Source organism: Equus przewalskii, chromosome 7 (assembly GCF_037783145.1).
Source record: "Equus przewalskii isolate Varuska chromosome 7, EquPr2, whole genome shotgun sequence".
In the NCBI taxonomy this organism is placed as follows: domain Eukaryota; kingdom Metazoa; phylum Chordata; class Mammalia; order Perissodactyla; family Equidae; genus Equus; species Equus przewalskii.
Window position 1 is genome coordinate 1,726,166 of NC_091837.1, and position 21,279 is coordinate 1,747,444.

Genomic DNA, 21,279 nt, shown 5'->3' on the forward strand with positions numbered 1-21,279 from the left:
CTGCCTTTACCTCCACATTCTTCCGGGGCCCATGGCTGGGCCATTCTACCCCTCCCCAGCATCTCTCCAATCCGTCCCTATGGAGACCCCCTTCGCCCAGGCCTCTGGTCCAGACTGAGTCTACCCGCAGGCCTCAAGCAGCCTGCTCGAGCGTCCTCTGTAGGCTTTGATTGCGCCGAGTGCGCGGGAGGAGCTGACCGCACAACTGGGCACTACGAAGGCTTCACGGGGGGCGGAGCAGAGGCCGGCTTGCGGCCTCGACCTGGGCCGTCTGCGGGCCGCCCTCCCCTGGCCGGTTCCGAGGCGCTGGGGGTGAGAGGGCTTGGTGCGTTGCGCCCTTGTCCCCCATCCGCCTTCCCGCCCCCGGCCGGGCCGCGCAGTGAGCGCGCGGGGGCGGCTTCGCCGATGGGGGTCTGGGGAGGGGAGGAAAAGGCGCGGGACCGGGGATTCCTCGGGCGGCCCCAGCGGCCCGTCCCTCCCCCAACGCTCTGCGGTTCTCCTCCAAGTTCGCCCTCAAGTTTGCGAGCGGCCGCGTGGGGGCGGGGGCCGCGCGGAGGGGCGGTGGCGCGGCCGGAGGGTGGGGTCTGGCGCGCGGGGCGGGCGCTGCCGCCTGGCCGGCCGCGGCTGGCCCGGGATCAGGGAGCCGATGTGGAATTTCCTGCCCGGCCCGGCGCCCCTCCTGCCGCCCCCCGCCCGGCCGCGCACTCCGCTTCCGGCCGCTCTCGCTGCGGCCGCACCCGCGCCCGCGCCCGCCCCGCGCCTGCCCCGCGCCGCATGGAGGGCGCAGGGCCCTGGGGCGCCGGGCCGGCGCGGCGCCGGGGAGCCGAGGGGCCGCCGCCGCCGCTGCTGCTGCCGCTGCTGCTGCTCTGGCTGCTGCCCGGCTCCGTGGCGCCCCAGGAGCTGAACCCGCGCGGCCGCAACGTGTGCCGTGCGCCCGGGTAGGAGCCCGGCCAGGCTGGGGGAGGGGGCTGAGGGGCACGCTCGGGGCGGCGGGGAGGGGGGCGCCTGGCCCGGGGCGGGGGGTGCGCCCGGGACCTCCCTACGCCAAACGCGTGGGTCCCTTCGGCCGCCCTCGCCGACGCCGGCTCCGCTCCAGGCCGAGCCTGAGCGCCTGGCCACGACGGTGCATCCGAAGATCCCTCGGAGGGGAAGTCAGCTGAGGGGAGAAAGGGGTGCGTGCGCGCCCTGACTGCTGACGGGCAGTGTCCGAGGGTTCAGACCTAGGGAAAGGGACCCTTGGGCCGGCTTGTGAAGGCTGTAAGAAGAAGTCCGAGAAGGGAATTCCAAGCAGATGGAATGGCATGTGCAAAGGCCCCAGCACGAGTGTGGCTCGAGCCGGGATAGAGGAAGGGTGAGGGTCGAGGGGAGATGGGGCGGCGCTGCTGAGAGGTGGGGAGCCGGGGAGGTCTTGAGGAAGGTAAGACTCGGAAGGACAGATTTGAGTCTTAGAAAGAGTGGGCGCGGATGGGAGGAGGATGGTGATGGCGGTGGGCACCGAGGAGCCTGCGCTCAGAGTGGACCAGAAGCGGGAATCGAAAGGACAATGACATGTACCGGGATCAGGAGGATGTGGAATTCCCAGGTGGGGATACTGGGTGCGCGGAGGGGCCAGGCAGATGTGGGGCCCCACGAGGAGCGGGCTGGGGAACCTAATAAGGGACAGGCCCTGCCGGAGGGCAGCGGGCCCAGGACGTTGCGCGGAGGGCGAAGAGCAGAGAACAGGACGCCAGGAGTGGGTGCAGGGGTCGGAGGACTTGATCTGCCTTCAGAGGCGACGACGTGGTGAAGGGCAGCTCCGTGCGAGGACAAGGAGCCCGAGTGTGGGAGCGCCTTGGGGCTGTCAGGGGGGCGTCGCGAGGGCGGGAAGCTGGAGAGGCGGCCCCTGGGCGCTGAGCTAGGTCCCGTCGGGGCGCCCTGGGCCGCAGGGCAGGAGGAGGCCGCGTCCGGGGGCACGGCGGTCGCCGCAGACAAGGGGCTGCGAGGGGGCCGCGCGGGGTTTCCGAGCTCGGATCCCGAGGCGCGCAGACCCCTCCCCGCTGCGAGCCCCGCCTCCGGGGCGGGGGCCGGCCTGGCCCGCCATCTGCTTCGCATCGACGCCGCCGCCGCCTCCCGGGCCTCCCGGGCCCCAGGAATGCAGCGGCGGTGGCGGGCGGGGCCGTGCCTGGAGAGGGGGAGGGCGCACTCGCCGCCCGGGCCTATCTGTCCGCCTCAGCCCTCCTTCCCCGCGGGGTCCGTGCTGGGCGATCTGGTGGCAGGCTGGAGCTGCCGAGAGCCTGCTCCCACTTCCCTCCCCCGAGACCTCCCCGCGAGGCGGCCTATTACAGTAGCCAAGAGCCCGGGTTTCGGTTTCAGATCCTGGCACCACCTCTTCCCACCTGTGTGGAGCCAAGCAAATCGCTTAACCTCTCTAGACCTGTCTCTGCCTGTCAAATAGGGTTGGTGGTGGTCCCCACCTCATGGAGTGGAGGGGGATGACTGGAGGGTTAGCCACGGTGGATGCCACCCACCCCAGGTCTGGGCCATCTCTTTTGTTATCTTCCCAAGGCCAGGCCTGGCAAGGCTTCTGCCAGTGGTTCCCTTCCCCTGGAGGCAGGAGGACCAGAGGAGATGAGCATGCACTTAGCCAATAAAATCCCAAGCACCTAGTGTGTGCCAGGCCTGAGACTGGTGCAGGGATCAGCAGCAGAGACAAACGCCCCTGTCCCCAAGACACAGGGGACTTACAGCAAATCATCTGATGTCTAGCAAGTGCTGGGGAGGAGGTGTTGAGTGGGGAGTGCGGTTTCCCTTAGGGTGGTCTGGGGAGCCCCGCTGAGAAGGGCTGAGAGGACAGAGGGCTGCAGGAGAGGAGGTGGAGCCTGGTGGTGTGTGGGGCAAGGCCCTGAGTGCAGAGGGCCTCGAGGGAAGACAGAAAGGACCGCCGGGGCTGGGCAGAGCCCAGGAGGGGTGTGGTGGAGGAGAGGCCAGAGAGTGAGGGTGGGCGGGCCACAGGGGGTCTGCCCCCTCTTGTGAGGACTTGAGCTTTTTGTCTGAGGGCCATGGGAACCCCTGGTGGCTTTGCACAGAGGAGGGATGGGATCTGACCAGGGTTGGCTGCCAGGTGGCAGATGACCTGGGGGCAGGAGGGCAGAAAGCAGGGCTAGTTAGCAGAAACCAGAGAGAGTGAGAGTGGGCTCTCACAAGGCTGGGGCCTGGCAGGGGACCAGTGGCCCATGCCCTCCTAGGTCCAGTTTGGGAGGTAGAGCCATGTTTCCGATGGATCTGGTGTGCGCTGTGAGAGAGCAGAATCAGGGATGCTGCTGCCGGCGTTTCAGCCTCCTAGCCTGGAAGGACAGGGCTTACCTGAGATGGGAAAAACTCGAGGTAGGGGGAGGCTAAGTGTTCAGTTTTGAGGGGGGAGGGCCCCACTGGAGATCTCTGATGCATGGCGTCTTGATGGGACCTAGTGAGCTTCTTGAGGGAGCTAGTGTGGATGGTGGAGAGAAGAGAGAGCCAAGGAGGGGTCAGAAACCAGAGAAGGGATGTCAGGGGGGGCAGGAGGACAGTCAGGCAGGTATGGGGTCCCAGATGGTGTGGGGGGCAGAGTAGCCTCCTGACTGGATTCGGGAGAGAATGGGGACAGACACTGGCACAGTGAACAAGCAGTGTTCCTGGGAGCTTTGCTGCAGCCGCACGGGCAGGTTCAAGATCACGGTTTAAATCGTGGCAGCTTTGTTTGCAATAACAGTGATCTACAGAGGGCAGAAGCAGCCTGCAGCATGGCCCGCTTGCTGAGGGGCCTGGGCCCAGCCTGTGGCCTGGCTCCCCAGGGGCTTGCCAACTGACAGCTGGAGTGCAGGAACTGTCCCCTGCACCAGGTCGTCTTTCTCCTCATCTCACTTTCATAAGATCTGGGGAGAATGGGCTCGCCACCACAGCCTGGCCTTGTCTGCCAGCCCTTTCCAGAAGGAAAGGTGGCTGTCCCACAGACTGGACCTCCTATTCTTGGTGAACGCCCATGGGCTCTGTCCTGCTGGGAGATGTTAGTTCTGCTGGGGTGGGGCCTGGGTGCTGGCCATGCAGGGGGGAACAGGTGAACTGAGAGGCTTCCTGGAGCCTGCTCAGCACGGGCTGGAGAGCAGACTATAGCTTTGCCTGAGCTCTTAGTTCATGCCAAACGCTTGACACATCTTGATTCTCTTAATCATCCTGCTAAACCCATGGGCCCCATTCTACAGATGAGTCTGAAGTCCAGAGAGGTGAAGTTCTGTGCCTAAGGTCACACAGCAAGTGGCAGACCCAGGCATCAAATCCAACTTAGTGTGGCCCTAAAACTAGGCTCCCAACCACAGAGCCATGTGGCCAGAGTGGAATGTGGTCAGTGCTTCCAGGGCCATCCCAGCAGGCCATCTGGCAAGGCTGCCTGCAGGAGGGACACCTGCAGAGGCTCTCCACCCAGGGACCTGGGTTCAGAACAGGCGGAAAAGGCAGAAAGGGGATGGCCAGCAGCCCTGGGTCTACCTACAGCCGGGCACCTAGCAGCCCTGGGCAGGGTTGGGTGGGTGGAGACAATGGGGGGTAGGCAAAGTCAGGACTGACTTGTGTCCCTGTGTCTGCTTTCCAGTTTTCTTTGTGGAAAAGAAGCTGGGCCCATTCCCTGCTGTCTGAGATTTTATGGGTTGTGTTCCACAGGTCCCACATCTTTGGCCTGAGGGAGAACCAAGCTCTTTCTGTGCGGTTGGGCCCTGGGGCCTATCTAGGGTGTAGCAATGCTCCCCAGCTGAGGAATGGTTGGGGGCATCTTCTGAGGGGAATGAGGTGAGGCAGCTGCAGCCTTTCCCTTCCCAGTCTGTCCCACTCCACCAGGGTCCTCAGGCCCCCTTCTCGCCTCCTCCCACCACCACATCCAGGTTCTAGATTCAGATCCTCTGAAGAAGCACACTCCTTTTCTCTAAAGTGTGAATGGTTGCAATGTGCCTTTAGGATTTGTGTGAATGTTTTCTAGGAATTATGGGACTGTATGAAGCTGCAGCCTGAGGGTCTGTCCCTTCTCAGCCTCTTTTGTCCCTGAGTGTGGGCACACCCCGGCTCACCCTCATGCACCTCTCTAGTGGTTATGGCTTCACATGGGCAGGGCCTCCAAACCTTTGTGCCCACACACCCCATCAGCCCAGGGTTTTGGAGGCTGTACCACTCCGATATGTGACAGTTATAAATTATTTACCTCCTACTGCGGTAACATCTTGTACCTTTTAAAGCCAAATAAAATTAAGTAAGGTTTTATGGAAGTATAAATAGATGCTGTACTATCTCCTTCCTCCACCCCACAACTTGCCCCAGTGCCCTGGAGCCCTCACAGTCTTACTTTCCTTACTCTCCTGGAGGATTCCCCGGATGTGCCCTTCCCTCCAGAAGGCCCCTCCACCGGGTAGACACCTCACTGTGGCCACACCCCCCCTCACTGAGAGGCTGCCCATCTGCCTTGGCACTTAGCCCCACTGGGCATCCAGCTGTGCCTGTCTCGCCCAGCCAGTCCTGGCGCTGTCCAGGTCATGTCACATCTAGATCCCTAACACCCAACTGGCCCAGCCCCCACCCCCGGGGATACCCTAGACCTCCATGCTTGAGCAGGTCCTCTAGGCCCAGGGACCCCTCCCCAGCCCCCCACCTCACTGCTGCCAGTCCTGGCACACATGCGGTCTAGTGGATGTGGGAGGAGGGCACAGAGCAGTTAGTGGGATGGGGAGGGGTGGGAAGGTCCCTTGTAGAGGGAACTGGGAATTTCTTGGAGGTTAGATCTGTTGGTGGTCTGCCCTCTGTGCTTCCCAGTGTCCGCTCCCCAAGGGCTGGCATTTGTGTCTTTCTCATTCACTGGGAATCTCCCGAACCTACAACAGTACCCAGTACACAGTGAGGCCTCCTTAAGCACCTCCTGAGGCCAGGGCACAGGTTGTTGGGGAGCCCCAGCGAGTACGGGGATTGGGGCTCAGGCTCCCTCTCTCTGCCTGCAGCTCCCAGGAGCCCACGTGCTGCGCCGGCTGGAGGCAGCAGGGGGACGAGTGTGGGATCGGTGAGTGAGGCATTTTGGGGACCTGGGCAGGGGGTGGGGGCACGGAGAGGAGGGGATAGTGTGGGGGCTGGACACGCGGTAGCTTGGGCTCGTCTCATCCGCAGCGGTGTGCGAAGGCAACTCCACGTGCTCGGAGAACGAGGTGTGCGTGCGGCCAGGCGAGTGCCGCTGCCGCCATGGCTACTTCGGTGCCAACTGCGACACCAGTGAGCACGGATTCGGGCGGGCTCTGGGCGGTGGAGTGGGATCCTAGAGGGATGGGCGGGGCCTGTGAGTAGGGCGGGGTCTGATCTGCGAACTGGATGCAGTTTGGGGGCGGGTCCCCAAAGGCGAGGGGCAGGACCCGGGCGGGTTCAGATTGGGTCTGGGCTCCCTGGCGAGCGCCCGGGCCTCCCACCCTCTCCGCTCGCTCCTGCAGAGTGCCCGCGCCAGTTCTGGGGCCCCGACTGCAAGGAACTGTGTATCTGCCACCCACACGGGCAGTGTGAGGATGTGACCGGCCAGTGTACGTGTCACGCGCGGCGCTGGGGCGCACGCTGCGAGCATGCGTGCCAATGCCAGCACGGCGCGTGTCACCCGCGGAGCGGCGCGTGTCGCTGCGAGCCTGGCTGGTGGGGCGCGCAGTGCGCCAGCGCGTGCTACTGCAGCGCCACGTCGCGCTGCGACCCACAGACGGGCGCGTGCCTGTGCCACGCAGGCTGGTGGGGCCGCAGCTGCAATAATCAGTGCGCCTGCAACACGTCGCCGTGTGAGCAACAGAGCGGCCGCTGCCAGTGCCGCGAGCGCACGTTCGGCGCGCGCTGCGAGCGCTACTGCCAGTGCTTCCGCGGCCGCTGCCACCCTGTGGACGGCACGTGCGCCTGCGAGCCGGGCTACCGCGGCAAGTACTGCCGGGAGCCGTGCCCTGCCGGCTTCTACGGCCTGGGCTGCCGCCGCCGGTAAGCGCGGGCCCCCAGCCGGGGAGGAGGGAGGAAAAAGGGCGGGCCCCCGAAGGGGGCGGGGGTGAGGCGGCTCCGGGCCACGCCTAGCCTCCCGCCCCTTCCCCAGATGCGGCCAGTGCAAGGGCCAGCAGCCATGCACGGTGGCCGAGGGCCGCTGCCTGACGTGCGAGCCAGGCTGGAACGGTACCAAGTGCGACCAGCCGTGCGCCACCGGCTTCTACGGCGAGGGCTGCGGTCACCGCTGCCCGCCCTGCCGCGACGGGCATGCCTGCAACCACGTCACCGGCAAGTGCACGCGCTGCAACGCGGGCTGGATCGGCGACCGGTGAGCAGCCCAAGCCCGAATCAGCCCCCGACACGCAGTCCCCCAGCCCTGCTTCCACCCACATGCCTCCCGCAGAGGGCACTATGGGCTTTGGGTTCGTTTGCCCCCATTTCCGCGGACGCCCCCTCCCCGCGTTCCTAGGTGTGAGACCAAGTGCAGCAATGGCACGTACGGCGAGGACTGTGCATTCGTGTGCGCCGACTGCGGCAGCGGCCACTGCGACTTCCAGTCGGGGCGTTGCCTGTGCAGCCCCGGCGTCCACGGGCCCCAGTGAGTGTCCGGGGATCCAAAGGGGTTGGAGGGTACGCACCCCACTCAGGGCTTCAGCCAGATCCCAGGTGCTGCCGCTGAGGGCGTGACAACAGGCTCTTTGGGGCAGTTTCCTGCCCTGATGTGGAGCCTGGGCTCCGAGCGGGACCTGGCGATCAGTTCAGCCTGTGGTCCGAGGCTCCTGAGGACTGCAGGGCTGAGGAGACCCCGAGCTGGTGTAGAGCGACCAGGGACCTCCACTTAGAGACAAGGGCCTGGCCTGGTAGCCCCTTTTCCCATTCATACGAGAGTCAGGGCAAATGGGCACTGCGGCCGGGTGGCCATGGATACTGTCCCCAGACCCTCTCCCGTGCACACATTCATTTCCAACACATCGGTCGCCCAGTATGTGCCAGAATTGGGGGAGGGGGGACGGCGGGCAGCATCAATCCCTAGAGAATGGAGCTGGAGAACCGGCTCCAGGACCGCGGCTGGCTGGCCACGGGGGCGAGGGCGGGACGCGTCACCGAGGGCCGCTGTGGCCCTCCCTGACCCCGCGCCCCGGCAGCTGTAACCTGACGTGCCCGCCCGGGCTCCATGGTGTGGACTGCGCCCAGGCCTGCAGCTGCCACGAGGACTCGTGCGACCCGGTCACTGGTGCCTGCCGCCTGGGTGAGTGGGTGGGGGAAGCGTCCGGTTGGAGGCGGGTGCGGGTGTGCCGGCATCCGCGCTAACCCCTTCCTCCCAACAGAGACCAACCAGCGCAAGGGCGTGATGGGCGCGGGCGCGCTGCTTGCCCTGCTCCTCGGCCTGCTGCTCTCGCTGCTCGGCTGCTGCTGCGCTTGCCGCGGCAAGGACCCTGCACGCCGGTGAGCCCGGATGCCATCCCGCTCCCTACTGAGTTCAGACCGCACAGTGTCTGGCGCGCCGCCCACCCTGCCCCTGGCCCATGCCCAGGCTCCGCCCCTAGGGCGTACCCCTGCCTATCTTTAGCTCAGGCTCCGCCCTCCCGTGTTTCGGCTCGCGCCAAGATCGGACCGCCCTCTCCAGGCCCCGCCCAAGCCCCGCCCCCTCATTCAGGCCCCCGACCCCTCAGGGAGCTCAAGTTTGGGAGGAAGAAGGCGCCGCAGCGACTTTGCGGGCGCTTCAGCCGTATTAGCATGAAGCTGCCCCGGATCCCGCTCCGCAGGCAGAAGCTGCCCAAGGTGGTAGGTAAGGATGCCAGCACGGGGTCTCTGGTGGAACACCTCTCTACGCAGGAGGCTGCTGGGAAATGGGTGGGAAGGGGGTCGGTGTAGGAAATGCGGGGCCTCCAGTGTGGATACGGGTGGGCCTGGGGAGGTGCGACCAGAGAGAAGGAAAGGGGCGATGCTGACTCAGGCGAGCCCGGGGAGGAAAGCAGGAGTCCTGGGAGTGCAGGCAGGTGTGGGGCATGTGTGGGAGGCTGGGGCCCGTCTTGGTGAGTGTGAGTGATGGCACCTGGGGTGTGGTGTGGGTGTGTGGACATCCGGGTCGGGCAGGCCCTCCACAGTCTGTTGGAGTACGCTCTAAGTCCGAGTGGGGAGCTGCAGGTGAACGCGGGGCGCCTGTGCATGGGAAAGCTTTGCCAACACGAAGAAGACCCGGCCCCCTGCCCGGATCCCCTGCAGTGCCCTGGGTCCTTCCGTGAAGGTGGCAGGCTGGTCCCCACACCCCCGCCTACCTCAAGACTCCAGGTTGGGGGAGGTGCTGCTTCTCTCTGTCTACACTGACCACTTGTTTCAGAAGATGAGGGGGAGGGGAAGCCAGTCTCCTGGGAGGTAAAGATTGAGAGCGCTGAGAAAGCCCCTTGGCCCACTCAGCAGAGTGGGATGTGTGGACACAGGTGTGGGGGCTGGACTCCACATCTTATCTGTGGAAAGAAGACAGGCCAGCCAGCCTCTGTGATTCCCCGATTGTGGGGTCTGCACCTGTGGAGGCCAGGCATTGGGGTGCAGCCTGCTGCGATGTGCTGAGCCAAAGGGTGGCCTTGCTACTACACATTTGGGCTGAAAAAAATGCTCCAAGGTTCCTCAGGGCCCATGAGGCAGGGTCTGAAGCATGGCTTAGAGGCCCTGATTACTGGTCCCTAGCCAGGTGTTCTCTCCGGCCCTGTCTCTTTTCCCAGCACTTCAGCCCAACCTTTTTCAGGTCCCTGGTTTGCATAAGCTAGCCTTGCATCTTTGAGTATGCCGTTTTCTCTTCTCTCTCTTTCCTGGGTTCACTGCTACCCATTCCCCGGTCCTGGCCTAGTGTCACTCAGCCTGTTCAATTGTCTGTCCCACCGACAGCCTGGGGTAGGGCTGGTGTTGGACACTCCATTTGTGGCAGGAGGGCTAGGGCGGGCACAGGCTGGGGCAGGTGGGGCCCTGGGCAGCTGTGCCTTCCTTCTTCCCCAGTGGCCCATCATGACCTGGATAACACACTCAACTGCAGCTTCCTGGAGCCACCCTCGGGGCTAGAGCAGCCCTCTCCATCGTGGTCCTCCCGGGCTTCCTTCTCCTCCTTCGACACCACTGATGAAGGCCCTGTGTACTGCGTACCCCACGAGGGTGAGTACCGCTCTGCTTGCACCTGGCTCCAGCCCAGTGAAATGTTCCAGCTTATAAGATCTATGTGCGCTGGGGAACAGGCAGCACGGAGAGGAAGGGCATGGTGATGCTGTTAATGGGGTTGGACACACAGCTGAGCTGCAGAGTGGGGTTCTGTGCTGTCTGGCACTCGACTGGCGTGGGGTCTGGGGAGGTGGGTGGCTCTCTTGTCTCTTGCTATAGCCCAGGTTCACTTCTGGGGTAGACCAGGCAAAGAGAAGGAGGTGGCAGAGGAGACAGGAGTAGGGGAGGGGTCTGTAGAATATGGGGGCATACCTTTGCCTGAAGCCTTGGCCCACACACGTTGGGAAGGAGCCTGATGGGCTGGGATTCTGGCCTCTCCTCCCCTGACCATCCCACTGGGTGACCTTGGGCAGGTGACTAACGTCTGAGCCTTAGAAGCCTTATCTCCTAAAGAAGGATAATGAATCCCCTTGGAGGTGTTCGAGGGTCAAATTTGATGATGGTGGCCCCCCCCAGGCTGGGGATGTGGTGGGGGAGGGGTGCGAGACGAGGCAAGGCACTGTTGTTTGCGGTTAGCGCTCACTGTGGTTAATGCGCCAGGCATTTCTGGATGCCAGGGCCACTGAGCACCAGCCAGAGCGGGGAGGAAGAGGGAGGGGGGAGGGGAGGGAAGGGATAGGGGGAAGGCAAAGGTTTGCGCCTGGATGTTGGACGGCCCGAGCCCTTTCTGGAGCTGGTGACCGCCCCGTTCTCCCCCCGCCGCCCCGTCAGAGGCGCCAACCGAGAGCCGGGACTTGGAGGCCCCCACCGCCCCTGCGGAGGCGCTGGCGCCCTCGCCCGCGCCGGCGTCAGCTGAGGAGGCGACGCCCCTCCCCGCGTCCTCGGACAGCGAGCGGTCGGCGTCGAGCGTGGAGGGGCCAGGCGGGGCGCTGTATGCGCGCGTGGCCCGGCGCGAGGCCCGGCCGGCCCGGGCGCGGGGCGAGGCTGGAGGCCTGTCCCTTTCGCCATCGCCTGAGCGCAGGAAGCCGCCGCCACCCGACCCTGCCACCAAGCCCAAGGTGTCCTGGATCCACGGCAAGCACGGCGCCGCTGCCGCTGCCCGTGCGCCCTCGCCGCCACCCTCGGGCCTCGAGGCCACGCCTAGCCCCAGCAAGAGGAAACGGACGCCCAGCGACACGTCGGCTCGGCCGGAGGAGCCCGGGAGCCCCCGGGCCCGAGACGTGATGCCGCGGCCCCCGGGGCTGGCGGAGGAGGGGCCAGCCGTCGCCGCACCCTCGCCGCCCCGGGCTCGGGCGCGAGGCCGCGGCCCTGGCCTCTCGGAGCCCACGGACGCTGGCGGTCCCCCGCGCAGCGCGCCCGAAGCCGCCTCCCTGCTGGCCGCGGAGCTGCGGGACAAAACTCGCAGCCTGGGCCGCGCCGAGGGGCTCCCAGGCGCGCAAGGCCCCCGAGAGAAGCCGGCGCCGCCGCAGAAGGCCAAGCGCTCGGTGCTGCCCGCGTCGCCGGCCCGCGCGCCCCGTGCGTCCGAGGCCCCGGGGCCCGAGAAGGCGGCGGCCTGCGCGCCCGTGCCGGACACTCCTCGGAAGAAGACCCCCATCCAGAAGCCGCCGCGCAAGAAGAGCCGGGAAGCGGCGGGCGAGCTGGGCAGGGCGAGCGCGCCCACCCTGTAGCAGGCGGTGGCCCCGCGGTGCCCGCAGCTTCCCCCGGCTTCGCAGCGCTGCTTGCCACCCCGCGTCCCGCGCCCCCCGGCGTCTCCCGCGGCGGCCTGGGCACAGCGGCCTCCAGGGGCTCGAGGCCCGGAGCGGCCTGGCGGAGGCGGCATCCCCCTGGCTCAGGCTCCAGCGGCGGCTCCTTGATTAGAGCACGGCGCTCCGGCGGGAAGGTCCCGTCACTTTGGTCGAGGCCTCACAGGCGCTTAGCTGGCGACTCCCTTCCCAATGGCCGAGTTACGGAGGGCTCCCACCAGCCCGGGTCTCGAAGGCCGAGGACGGGAGGGTTCTGCCTAGTGACCACCTCTCACTGGCCAGGCGCGCCCTTGGCTGGGGCTGCTTTCTCATTGGCTGAGGCCAAAGCGCTTCTGCCCTGCCTGCCTCTCATTGGCCAGGGCCTGGCGCCTCTGGCTGGAGGCTCCTTTCCTTGGTAGCCCAAGGCTACTTCTGCTGGCCTGGCCCCCGGGCATCTGGTTGACCTGAGCCTGGGGAGGAGGGCTGGTCTCTGCTCCTCAGGGGTCAGCTCTCCCCGGCTCCCTCCGCCCGTCCCAACCCTTCCCCTCCCTGTACCCCCAGCCCCAGCCTCCCCAGCCCTGGCCCCTCAGCTGTCAAGCTGGTTTTGATGGCCTCCCACCACTTCACAGCCGTGGGAATCAGAGGGGCGACTCCAGTGGCCTGAGGAGACATATTTATAGGCCCCCGGCAGGGCTGCTCCCACCCCATCCGGGTGCCCCAGGATGGGCTCCTCCTGGTAGGGGCTTGGCCAAAGCTTTCTTAATAAAATGCCTTCTTTCTTCCTGTGCTCTGACTGCTTCTTATCTGCTGGGCCTCAAACAAGGATGTCCCTCCAAAGAAATTGCACGTGACCTCTTCCACCTGCACTCATGCCGCCAGGACCCCTCGACCTAAGCAGAGCCTGGGAGCCCAGGTTTGGGTCTCCTGGGACCACACTGGAAGTGGGTTGTGCCCATCTGCTCATCATTCATTTGTCTATCAAATTTATTGGGCACCCACCTTGGCCTGCCTCATCCTGGACTGACCGCCTGGGATGAAGGATGGACTGGAACAGATAGGGTGGAGTCCCTTGGCTACAAGGAGCCAGTGTGTGGGGCTGCTTCTGACCTGGGCCACTGCTGTTACACTTGGGGGCTCTGAGCTGTTTGGTCTGGCTGGGGCAGGTCAGAGGCTGGGGCCAGGGTGCAGTGGGCCACGGGCACAGCCTCCAGCAGGGCCTCATCTGGCACAAACAAGGCGGTCTGGTGGTGCACAGAGCCCCGCTGTCCGCCTCAATGGGCTGCTTGTCCTCAGCCGGAAACTCTCACCCGCCCACCCCGCCTGTCCTCGGGAGGTGAGGAGAGGGAGGGGAGCATGCCTGGCTCACAGCCCTGGCTGGCCTCGCAGGCAGCACCCCACTGCCTGGCCTCGGCCAGCCCTCCCTCTGGCCTGGCCTTCTGTGACCATTTGTCCCCTAGTGTCTTCACTGCTTCAGGCTGTCAGGCAGGCCTCCCCAGTGACCTTCCTGAGCAACGGAGCCTTATCTTTCTACAGCGCCCACTGCCCTCCATACATCTGGGTTCTTCCCATCTCCTTGCCTCTGCTGGGCGGGCCTCTTTCCCATCTTTAGATGCTCAGCTCTTTCCTTCAGGAGATTCTGCCAGGATTCTCCAATCCTCTCACTACCTCTGCCCTGCAGCCCCCAGCACAGCATGAGTCTCAGCAACCCCAGCAGCTCTGGGATCTCACCTGGCAAGGCTGTCGCCCTCTGGCCGGATACCACATTGAGGTCAACTTCAGTCACCCATACAGGGGCTCAGCCACCTGAGTGGAGATGGCCTCAGGCCACGGACAGGACATCTGGCGTGGGCTGCACAGGCAGTCCCTGCACCTGGCCTGGTCAGGCAGCACGTGAAATGTAGGCTCGCTGTCTCCAGGGCATGCTGCTTTCTTTGGGCCAGCTGGGCACCCACCCAGCCGTGGCCCTGTGGCTGGCTAGCATTTGGGCACCAGGCCATGCTGGCTGCTGGGGTTGAGAACACAAGCTTGAAGTCAGCCAGGAGGGGCAGATGCTCAGCTGGGCCCAGCAAGGGCAGGGCAATAACTGAGGGCAGGGCAGTGGTTGAGATCACAGTCTTGCTGTGCCCTTCCCCACAGCACCGCCTTGTGCCACACTGCTGTTCTCTGAGCCTCCCAACCCCTGGCTCTAGCTCTTCCTCTCCTTAGCAGTCTGCATCAGCACAGTGTGGGGAGACCAGAGTGGTCACCTCGACTGGGCCTTTCCTGGGGCTCCTCTTCCCCTTGCCCTGGGAGCCCCACAGGCATCCAAGACCCTGACCTTCAGGATCCCTGCTGTGTGGGTGCCTCCTAGAGCCAGGGTGCCTCCTGCACTTCTGGAAGCCAGCCCCTGCCGCCTGTACCACGGGACCCAGACACTGTGGCCTGAAGACCAGGCACGACCCAGGCTGAGAAGCCGCCGGGATGATCTGGGTGGCTGCCTGGGGAAGGAGCTGCTGGGACCCCTCCCCACCCCTCTGCCCAACACACGCTTCCTCCCCACCCCCTCAGGCCTGCAGCAGTGCCAGCTCCCAGGGCAGGCGCCACAAAAGGGAACCATGGCTGCTGGAACCTCCGTTGCCATGGGGATGGGGACCACAGGACCCACATCTGGTAGCGATTGAGGAGGAAAAATTATGAGTCGTGGAAAACGCAAATATTTTCTGTAGCTCAGAGCACAAAGGAGCGGGAGGAATGTGGGACTGGAGAAGGCCTGAGCCCGGCTGGGTTTCAAAAGGGACGTAGCACACATCACACAGAGAGACCGCTACACACACACCACCACACACACAGAAACGCTGAGAGAAACTCGCCCTACAACACACACTCCATTAGACCCACAGAAACGTGGAGAGACACTCACCCACAACAACGCGCATACCACCAGACGCACAGAAACACTGAGACAGACACACACACTTGACATGGACCCACACATACAACCAGACCCAGAGAGAACTCACATGCCAGGACACACACACAGTCCACTAGACAGAAACAGACACTCCCTCTCCAACACAAACACACAGTCCATCGCCCACAGAAACACACCTGTAACACCACACATATGCACCAGAACCACCACAGAAACACCGAGAGAGACACACGCACTACAGCAAACAGATCCATTCAGCCAGCCCACAGGAACGCGGGGAAGCATGATTACCCGCAGGACACGCCAGATCCTGCTGACGCACAGAAACAGGAAAAAACAGACTCACTCCGCCATACACACTGTGTCCGGCAGACACAGGCACACCGAGACAGACACTCGCTGCAACACACAACCAGCACCACGGGCCACATAGAACACACAAGACAGACATGACCCTGCAACACAAAAACATACACCACCAACTTACAGAAGCATCTAGAGAGACGCAGAACCTGCAACACACACACACACACACACAGCCCACCAGACCCACAGGAGCACTCACTGTGCAATCACATACATCCTCAGCCAGAGACCCCCAGATGGACCCACGCTGACACACATACATACATGCCACCAGACAAACACACACAACCTGCCATACACACACTCCACCAGATCTACAGAAACATTGAGACACACGCCTCACAAACACACACACATCATCTGACACACAGAAACACAGAGACAGACACACCAGGAAACACACACATCCCACAGCAAACAAACACAGGGACAGAGAGAGCCTGCAGCAGCCACGCACAGCCCGGCCGACCCGACCACGTGATGCAGCGAGCCCTCAGCCTAAAACACACACAAACACACTCCACCAGAAACTCAGATACGAGTCCTGCACGCGCTCTGCACACGCAGGCATGCAGAGCACTGCGACAGACGCACACAGTGGAAACTCACACACGAGCCAGCAAACACGCAGAAGCAGTGGGTCAGAGGGCCAATCCTGAAGTTGACGGGAGCCACGTGCGCTGGAAAAGCGTGATGGTTGAGAACGCCATTCTTCTGTGCTCTGGGAAATGGCTGACCCTGGAGGACCACTCTGCCCTTACATATGCCATGACACCCCCCCTTCCTCATGACTCCCTTGTTTACCCACCTCTTGAAAAACCCAAGCCCTTTCTTTCCTTGCAGACGTTCCTCATTAGCGAACTTCCTTCCTGTTGTTGTAGCCCGAATATAGTCATCTCCCTAATTGTGGGCTGCATCCCCATGCGGTGTGGGTGCCCCGATGAGGCGTGGATTGGACCTTGCCTTCGGATGCCCCTTCACTCCCTCAAGGTAATGGCCTCTCGGAGCCCTTGGGTGCCACTCCTGACTGGCAATCGAGGGCCACACGGGGAGTCCCACTCTGGTCCTGTGCTCTGGGTTCTTATCTTTTGGTGGCATGGTAAGAACATGATTTTTTTTTAATTGAGGTATAATTGACATAGAGCATTATGTTAGAGGTGTACAACATAATGATTCAATATTTGTATATATAGCAAAATGGTCACCACTCTAAGTTTGGTTGACATCCGTCACCACACATAGTTACAGAAAAATTTTTTTCTTGTGATAACTTTTAAGATCTACCCCTTTAGCAACTTTCAAATATACGATACCATATTATTAACTGTAGTCACCATGCTGTCCATTACATCCTTAGGACTTAATGGATTTTATAACTGGAAGTTTATACCTTTTGATCACCTCCATCCATTCCCCCCCGACCCCAGCAAGCACCAGTCTCTTCTCTGTATCTGTGAGCTTGGTTTGTTTTTGTCTGTTTTTTTTTTTTTTTTAACACATATTAGTGAGATCATACAGTATTTGTCTTTCTCTGTCTGACTTATTTCACTTAGCATAATACTCTCAAGCTCCATCCTTGTTGTCACAAATGGCAAGATTTTGTTCTTTTTTATGGCTGAGTAGTATTCCATTGTGTATACATAGCACAACTTCTTTATCTGTTCATCCATCAATGGACACTTAGGTTGCTTCCATATCTTGGCTATTGTAAATAATGCTGCAATTAACATGAGGGTACATATATCTTTCCAATTAGTGTTTTTGTTTTCTTTGGATAAATACCCAGAAGTGGAATTGCTGGATCATACGGTAGTTCTATCCTTAATTTTTTGAGGATCCTCCTTAAGGTTTTCCATGAGGACATTTCCCATAGTGAATTTTGGTTCTTTTGGAGGACTTGATTTCTGGTGCCTGCTTCTTTTGGTTTCTTGACTGATCTTGTCTCTGTTGGGTGAGTGATGACAGAATATGTGGTTTGTTAATCTTTTCTGTTTGTGTGTCCATTTGTCTGTTTTGAGCTTAAATCAAGAGTTTGTACCCACTGGGAAGGTGGCTTGGAGATGTGGCCAATAGATGGAAAGAGTTATGCTGTCTTGAAGGTTTTCTTAAGATTGGTTGGAGAGGCTATGATACGAACAGGAAAGTGAACAGGTGCTTGTGACATAGCCAACAGTTTGTACACTTTGGCGAGGCTCACATGCCTCCCAAGAGGGCAGGGTGACGGGGTGGGGTTAGGTGAGCAGAGGTCTGGGAGCAGAAAGCGAGAGTGGAAAGACAGGTGAGGGCATCTGCAGAGGCTGGGACCACATGGAGGAGGAGGGCAAGTGGGAGAGTAAGAGGGAGTCTGGGTGGAGGAGACATCTGATGGGGGTACAGTGGGGCAGAGACCGTGGATGATTGCATCTGGGGTTGTCATCAGGCACAGTCCATCTTCAGGTGAGGTCATCATCAGATGAGTCCAGCTGCAGGCTGAGGTCACCTGCTTTAGTCAAGAAGTTGGTTAGTTTCACAATTGCTAATATGTGCAAACCACCCAAGTGTCCCCTGATGGATGAACGGATAAGGAAACTGTGGTATATCCGTACTATGGAATATTATTCAGCCTTAGAAAGGAAGGAAATTCTGACACATGCTGCAACATGAATGAATCTTGAGTGAAATAAGCCAGTCACGAAGGACAGATACCGTGTGATTCCACTTACGTGAGGGACCTAGAGTAGTCAGATTCGTAGAAACAGAAGGTAGAATGATGGCTGCCAGGGGCTGGGGGAGGAGGGAACAGAGAGTTCTTGTTTAATGGGGACAGAGCTTCAGCTTTGCAAGATGAAAGAGTTATGGGGATGGGTGGTGGGGATGGCTGCACAACAGTGTAGCTGCATTTCGCACCACTGAACTGTGCACTTAAAAATGGTTAAGACGGTAAACTTTATGCTGTGTGTATTTTACCACAATAACAACAAAAAGAAGTTGGTTAGAGGGAGGTCAAGGCCTCACTGGGTTTTTAATGGCCTTGGGCCAAATATTGGATCTGGAGGCAGCCGTTAGCCTGGGAGTCATGGAAATGTATGTCTGTAGTCAGTGTGAGGACGGGTGCCATGGGCAACAGAGGAGCCCACCAATGCGGATACAGTCATCCCAAAGGGGCCCATTGCGTACGTCCTCACCTGAGACAGTCCAGTGGCTTTTTTTCACTTCAAATTAAATTTTCAATGTTCGCTTATTTGTGAAAGTAAATACTCAGGTATTAACAAAAAAGCCAATTGATGTGCCTGAGAGTATGATTGACAGGGCTCAGCCGATTCGATTTCACTGTAATTTCTTGCAATCATGGAACTTTTAGTCAGTCAGGAATTCAAGGATGTCAGAAATTATGTTGAATCAGGCATTGCAGCTTTTTGGCTTTCAGAGGAAACTTAAATGCACATCACTAAGTGAAAAAAGCTGAGACCAGGGTCAAAGCTAAGGGGCAGAATTTGGTTGAATAGGAAGACAAAGCACAAACTCTTGTCCTCCAGTTTTCATTCTACTATAACATACTATGGTTCATATTTTCTTGGTGAATTTTTCAGATTTTTTTCCTTTCCACCTTGATTTACTTAAAAAAAAAAAAAAAAACTTTATTTTATTTTATTTACTTTTTATTTTTTTAAGGATTGGTACCTGAGCTAACATCTGTTGCCAATCTTCCTTTTTGTGTTTCTTCTTCTTCTCCCCAAAGTCTCCCAGTACATAGTTGTTTATTGTAGTTGTAGGTCCTTCTGGCTTTGCTATGTGGGACGCCACCTCAGCATGGCTTGATGAGCAGTGACATGTTTGTGTCCAGGATCTGAACCAGCAAAACCCTGGGCTGCTGAAGCAGAGCACACGAGCTTAACCACTCGGCCATGGGGCCCGCCCCAAAACTTTATTTTTTAGAGTAGTTTTAGGTTCACAGCAAAACTGAGCAGAAAGTACAGAGAATTCCCATATCCTCCTGCCCTGTCCCACAGCCTCCCCCACTATCAACATCCCCCACCAAGTGGCGCATTTGTCATTGATGAACCTGCACTGACGTGTCATGATCACCAAGTCCACAGCTTACATTAAGCTCATTCCTGGTGTACGTTCCATGGGTTTGGACAAGTGTGTAACAATGTGGCCCCATGATGACGGTATCACGCGGAGCAGTTTCACTGTCCTAACATCCTCTCACTTGGTCCATACGTTCACCCCCACGACCACTGATCATTTTACTGTCCCCATAGTTTGCCTTTTCCAGAAGATCATATAGTTGGAATCACAAAGTATGTGGCCTCTTCAAATCAGCTTTTTTCACTTAGTGATATGCATTTAAGTTTCCTCCGTGTCTTCTCTTGGCTTGGTAGCTCATTTCTTTTTCATTTATTCCCTTGTCTGGATGGACTACAGTTTATTTATCCATTCACCTCCTGAAGGACGGCTTGCTTGCTTCCAGTGGCTTTTTTTTTTCTTTTGTGAGGAAGATTGACCCTAAGCTAACATCTGTTGCCAATCTTCTTCTTTTTTTTTTCTCCCCAAAGTGCCCCAGTACATTGTTGCATATCCAACCTAGTTGTAGGTCATTCTGGTTCTTCTATGTGGGATGCTGCCTCAGCATGGCTTCATGAGTGATACTAGGTCTGGCCCAGGATCCGAACTGGCACACTGCAGGCCGCCAAAGTGGAGCGCGTGAACTTAACCACTGGGCCGCAGGGCCAGCCCCTCCAGTGGCTTTTTAGTAATGATCTGAGAGGCACTTTGAGAGGTGAGCTGTGAGCATAGGGCCATTCATTCTAGAGACATAACAGTGGTCATTCCAAGTACATGGCTGCCTTCTGTGTGGCGCACTCCCTAGTGAATTCAGAATGGCCCTTAGGTCAGCCTTCAAAATGCAAAAGATTTCAAAATGCAGAACAGCTTACTCATGAGCTGGCAATGGAGTGATGGTGCCATCTAGTGGTTGGCCATGGCAGCCGAATGAAGGTCAGCTACCGGAGGTGGGGCTGGCCCAATGGGATACGGTGTCCCAGGCCCAGGTTATTCACCAAAGAAGACATAGCCAGATGAGAGAAGTCAGAAGGCCAGGCGACAGCATTTGCGTGATGTGGCAGCTGAGGCACGGGACACGCCTTGATTAACATGGGTGTAGTGTGGACCAGCTATGTGTAAGAATTTCACTGAAAAGCAGGGCACTGAACCTTATGTGGAATGACAGCCCGTCTGTCCTCCGTGCTTGGTGTACAGGTGTCCACTGAATCTCCTCTCAAGGTCCTGTGGCACAGGCGTGTGCTTCCTCATGGCAATCAAGTAATGGAGTGTCGCATCCTTTCCAAGTGAATGTGGTCGGCCATGAGAAGGAAGAGATCCTGACACATGCTCCAACATGGGTGAACCCAGAAGAAGTTATGTGAAGCGAAAGAAGCCGGACACCGAAGGGGCAAATTCACAGAGACAGAAAGTAGAATAGAAGGCACCAGGGGCTGGGGGTGTGAGAGGGGATGGGGATTTAGTGTTTAATGGGGACAGAGTTTTAATTTTGCAAGATGAGAAGATTCTGGAACCAGATAGTGGCAGTGGTTGCACAACAGTGTGAATGTACTCAATGCTGCTGAATCGTACATTTAAAAATGGTCAATATGGGAAATGTTATGCTATGTATATTTTATCACAATTTAAATATATATATATATATGTATGTATGTATACATATATTTTGTTAGTGCCTTCGAGTGGATTCCGACTCCTAGTGACCCTGTGTGTAGCAGAGCCTGCCTGACCTTTTTGCGCCATCCTCTCACATCCCACTGCTCTATCGGACAATGCTCCGCCACTATTCACAGGGTTTTTGCCAATTTTTTCAGAAGTGGGAATCCACCACAGTATGAGAACTGACAGCTGGATGCTGTGGTTCCCTGATGGGAAAACGAACCCAGGTCCCCGTGGTGAGAGCACCGAGTCTTAACCACTAGGCCACCAGGCTGGTGCAATGTCTCTACCTATCTCTACTCTATCTATCTACCTATCTATCTATCTATCTATCCATCTATCCATCCATCCACCCATCCATCCATCCATCCATCCATCCATCTATCCATCTATCCACCCATCCATCCACCCGTCTATCCGTCTATCTATCTATCTATCTAT

The 21,279-nt window shown here is 59.3% G+C and overlaps 1 protein-coding gene across 2 annotated transcripts; it reads left to right on the top strand.

Annotated features, from left to right (window-relative positions):
* The first annotated feature begins 651 nt into the window (after positions 1-651).
* SCARF2 (scavenger receptor class F member 2) lies at positions 652-12,644 on the top strand. 2 transcript variants are annotated; one of them, XM_070626764.1, is made up of 12 exons: positions 652-938; positions 4,672-4,797; positions 5,991-6,049; positions 6,154-6,255; positions 6,468-6,987; positions 7,097-7,315; positions 7,457-7,585; positions 8,133-8,236; positions 8,316-8,433; positions 8,661-8,776; positions 9,982-10,134; positions 10,909-12,644. In XM_070626764.1, the coding sequence occupies exons 1-12, from the start codon at positions 775-777 to the stop codon at positions 11,802-11,804; spliced, it is 2,706 nt and encodes a 901-aa protein (XP_070482865.1). In that variant the 5' UTR covers positions 652-774; the 3' UTR covers positions 11,805-12,644. The 2 variants fall into 2 exon arrangements, with proteins under 2 accessions (XP_070482865.1, XP_070482866.1); XM_070626765.1 differs by lacking the exon at positions 4,672-4,797 and having other exon boundaries at positions 659-938.
* The last annotated feature ends 8,635 nt before the right edge of the window (positions 12,645-21,279 follow it).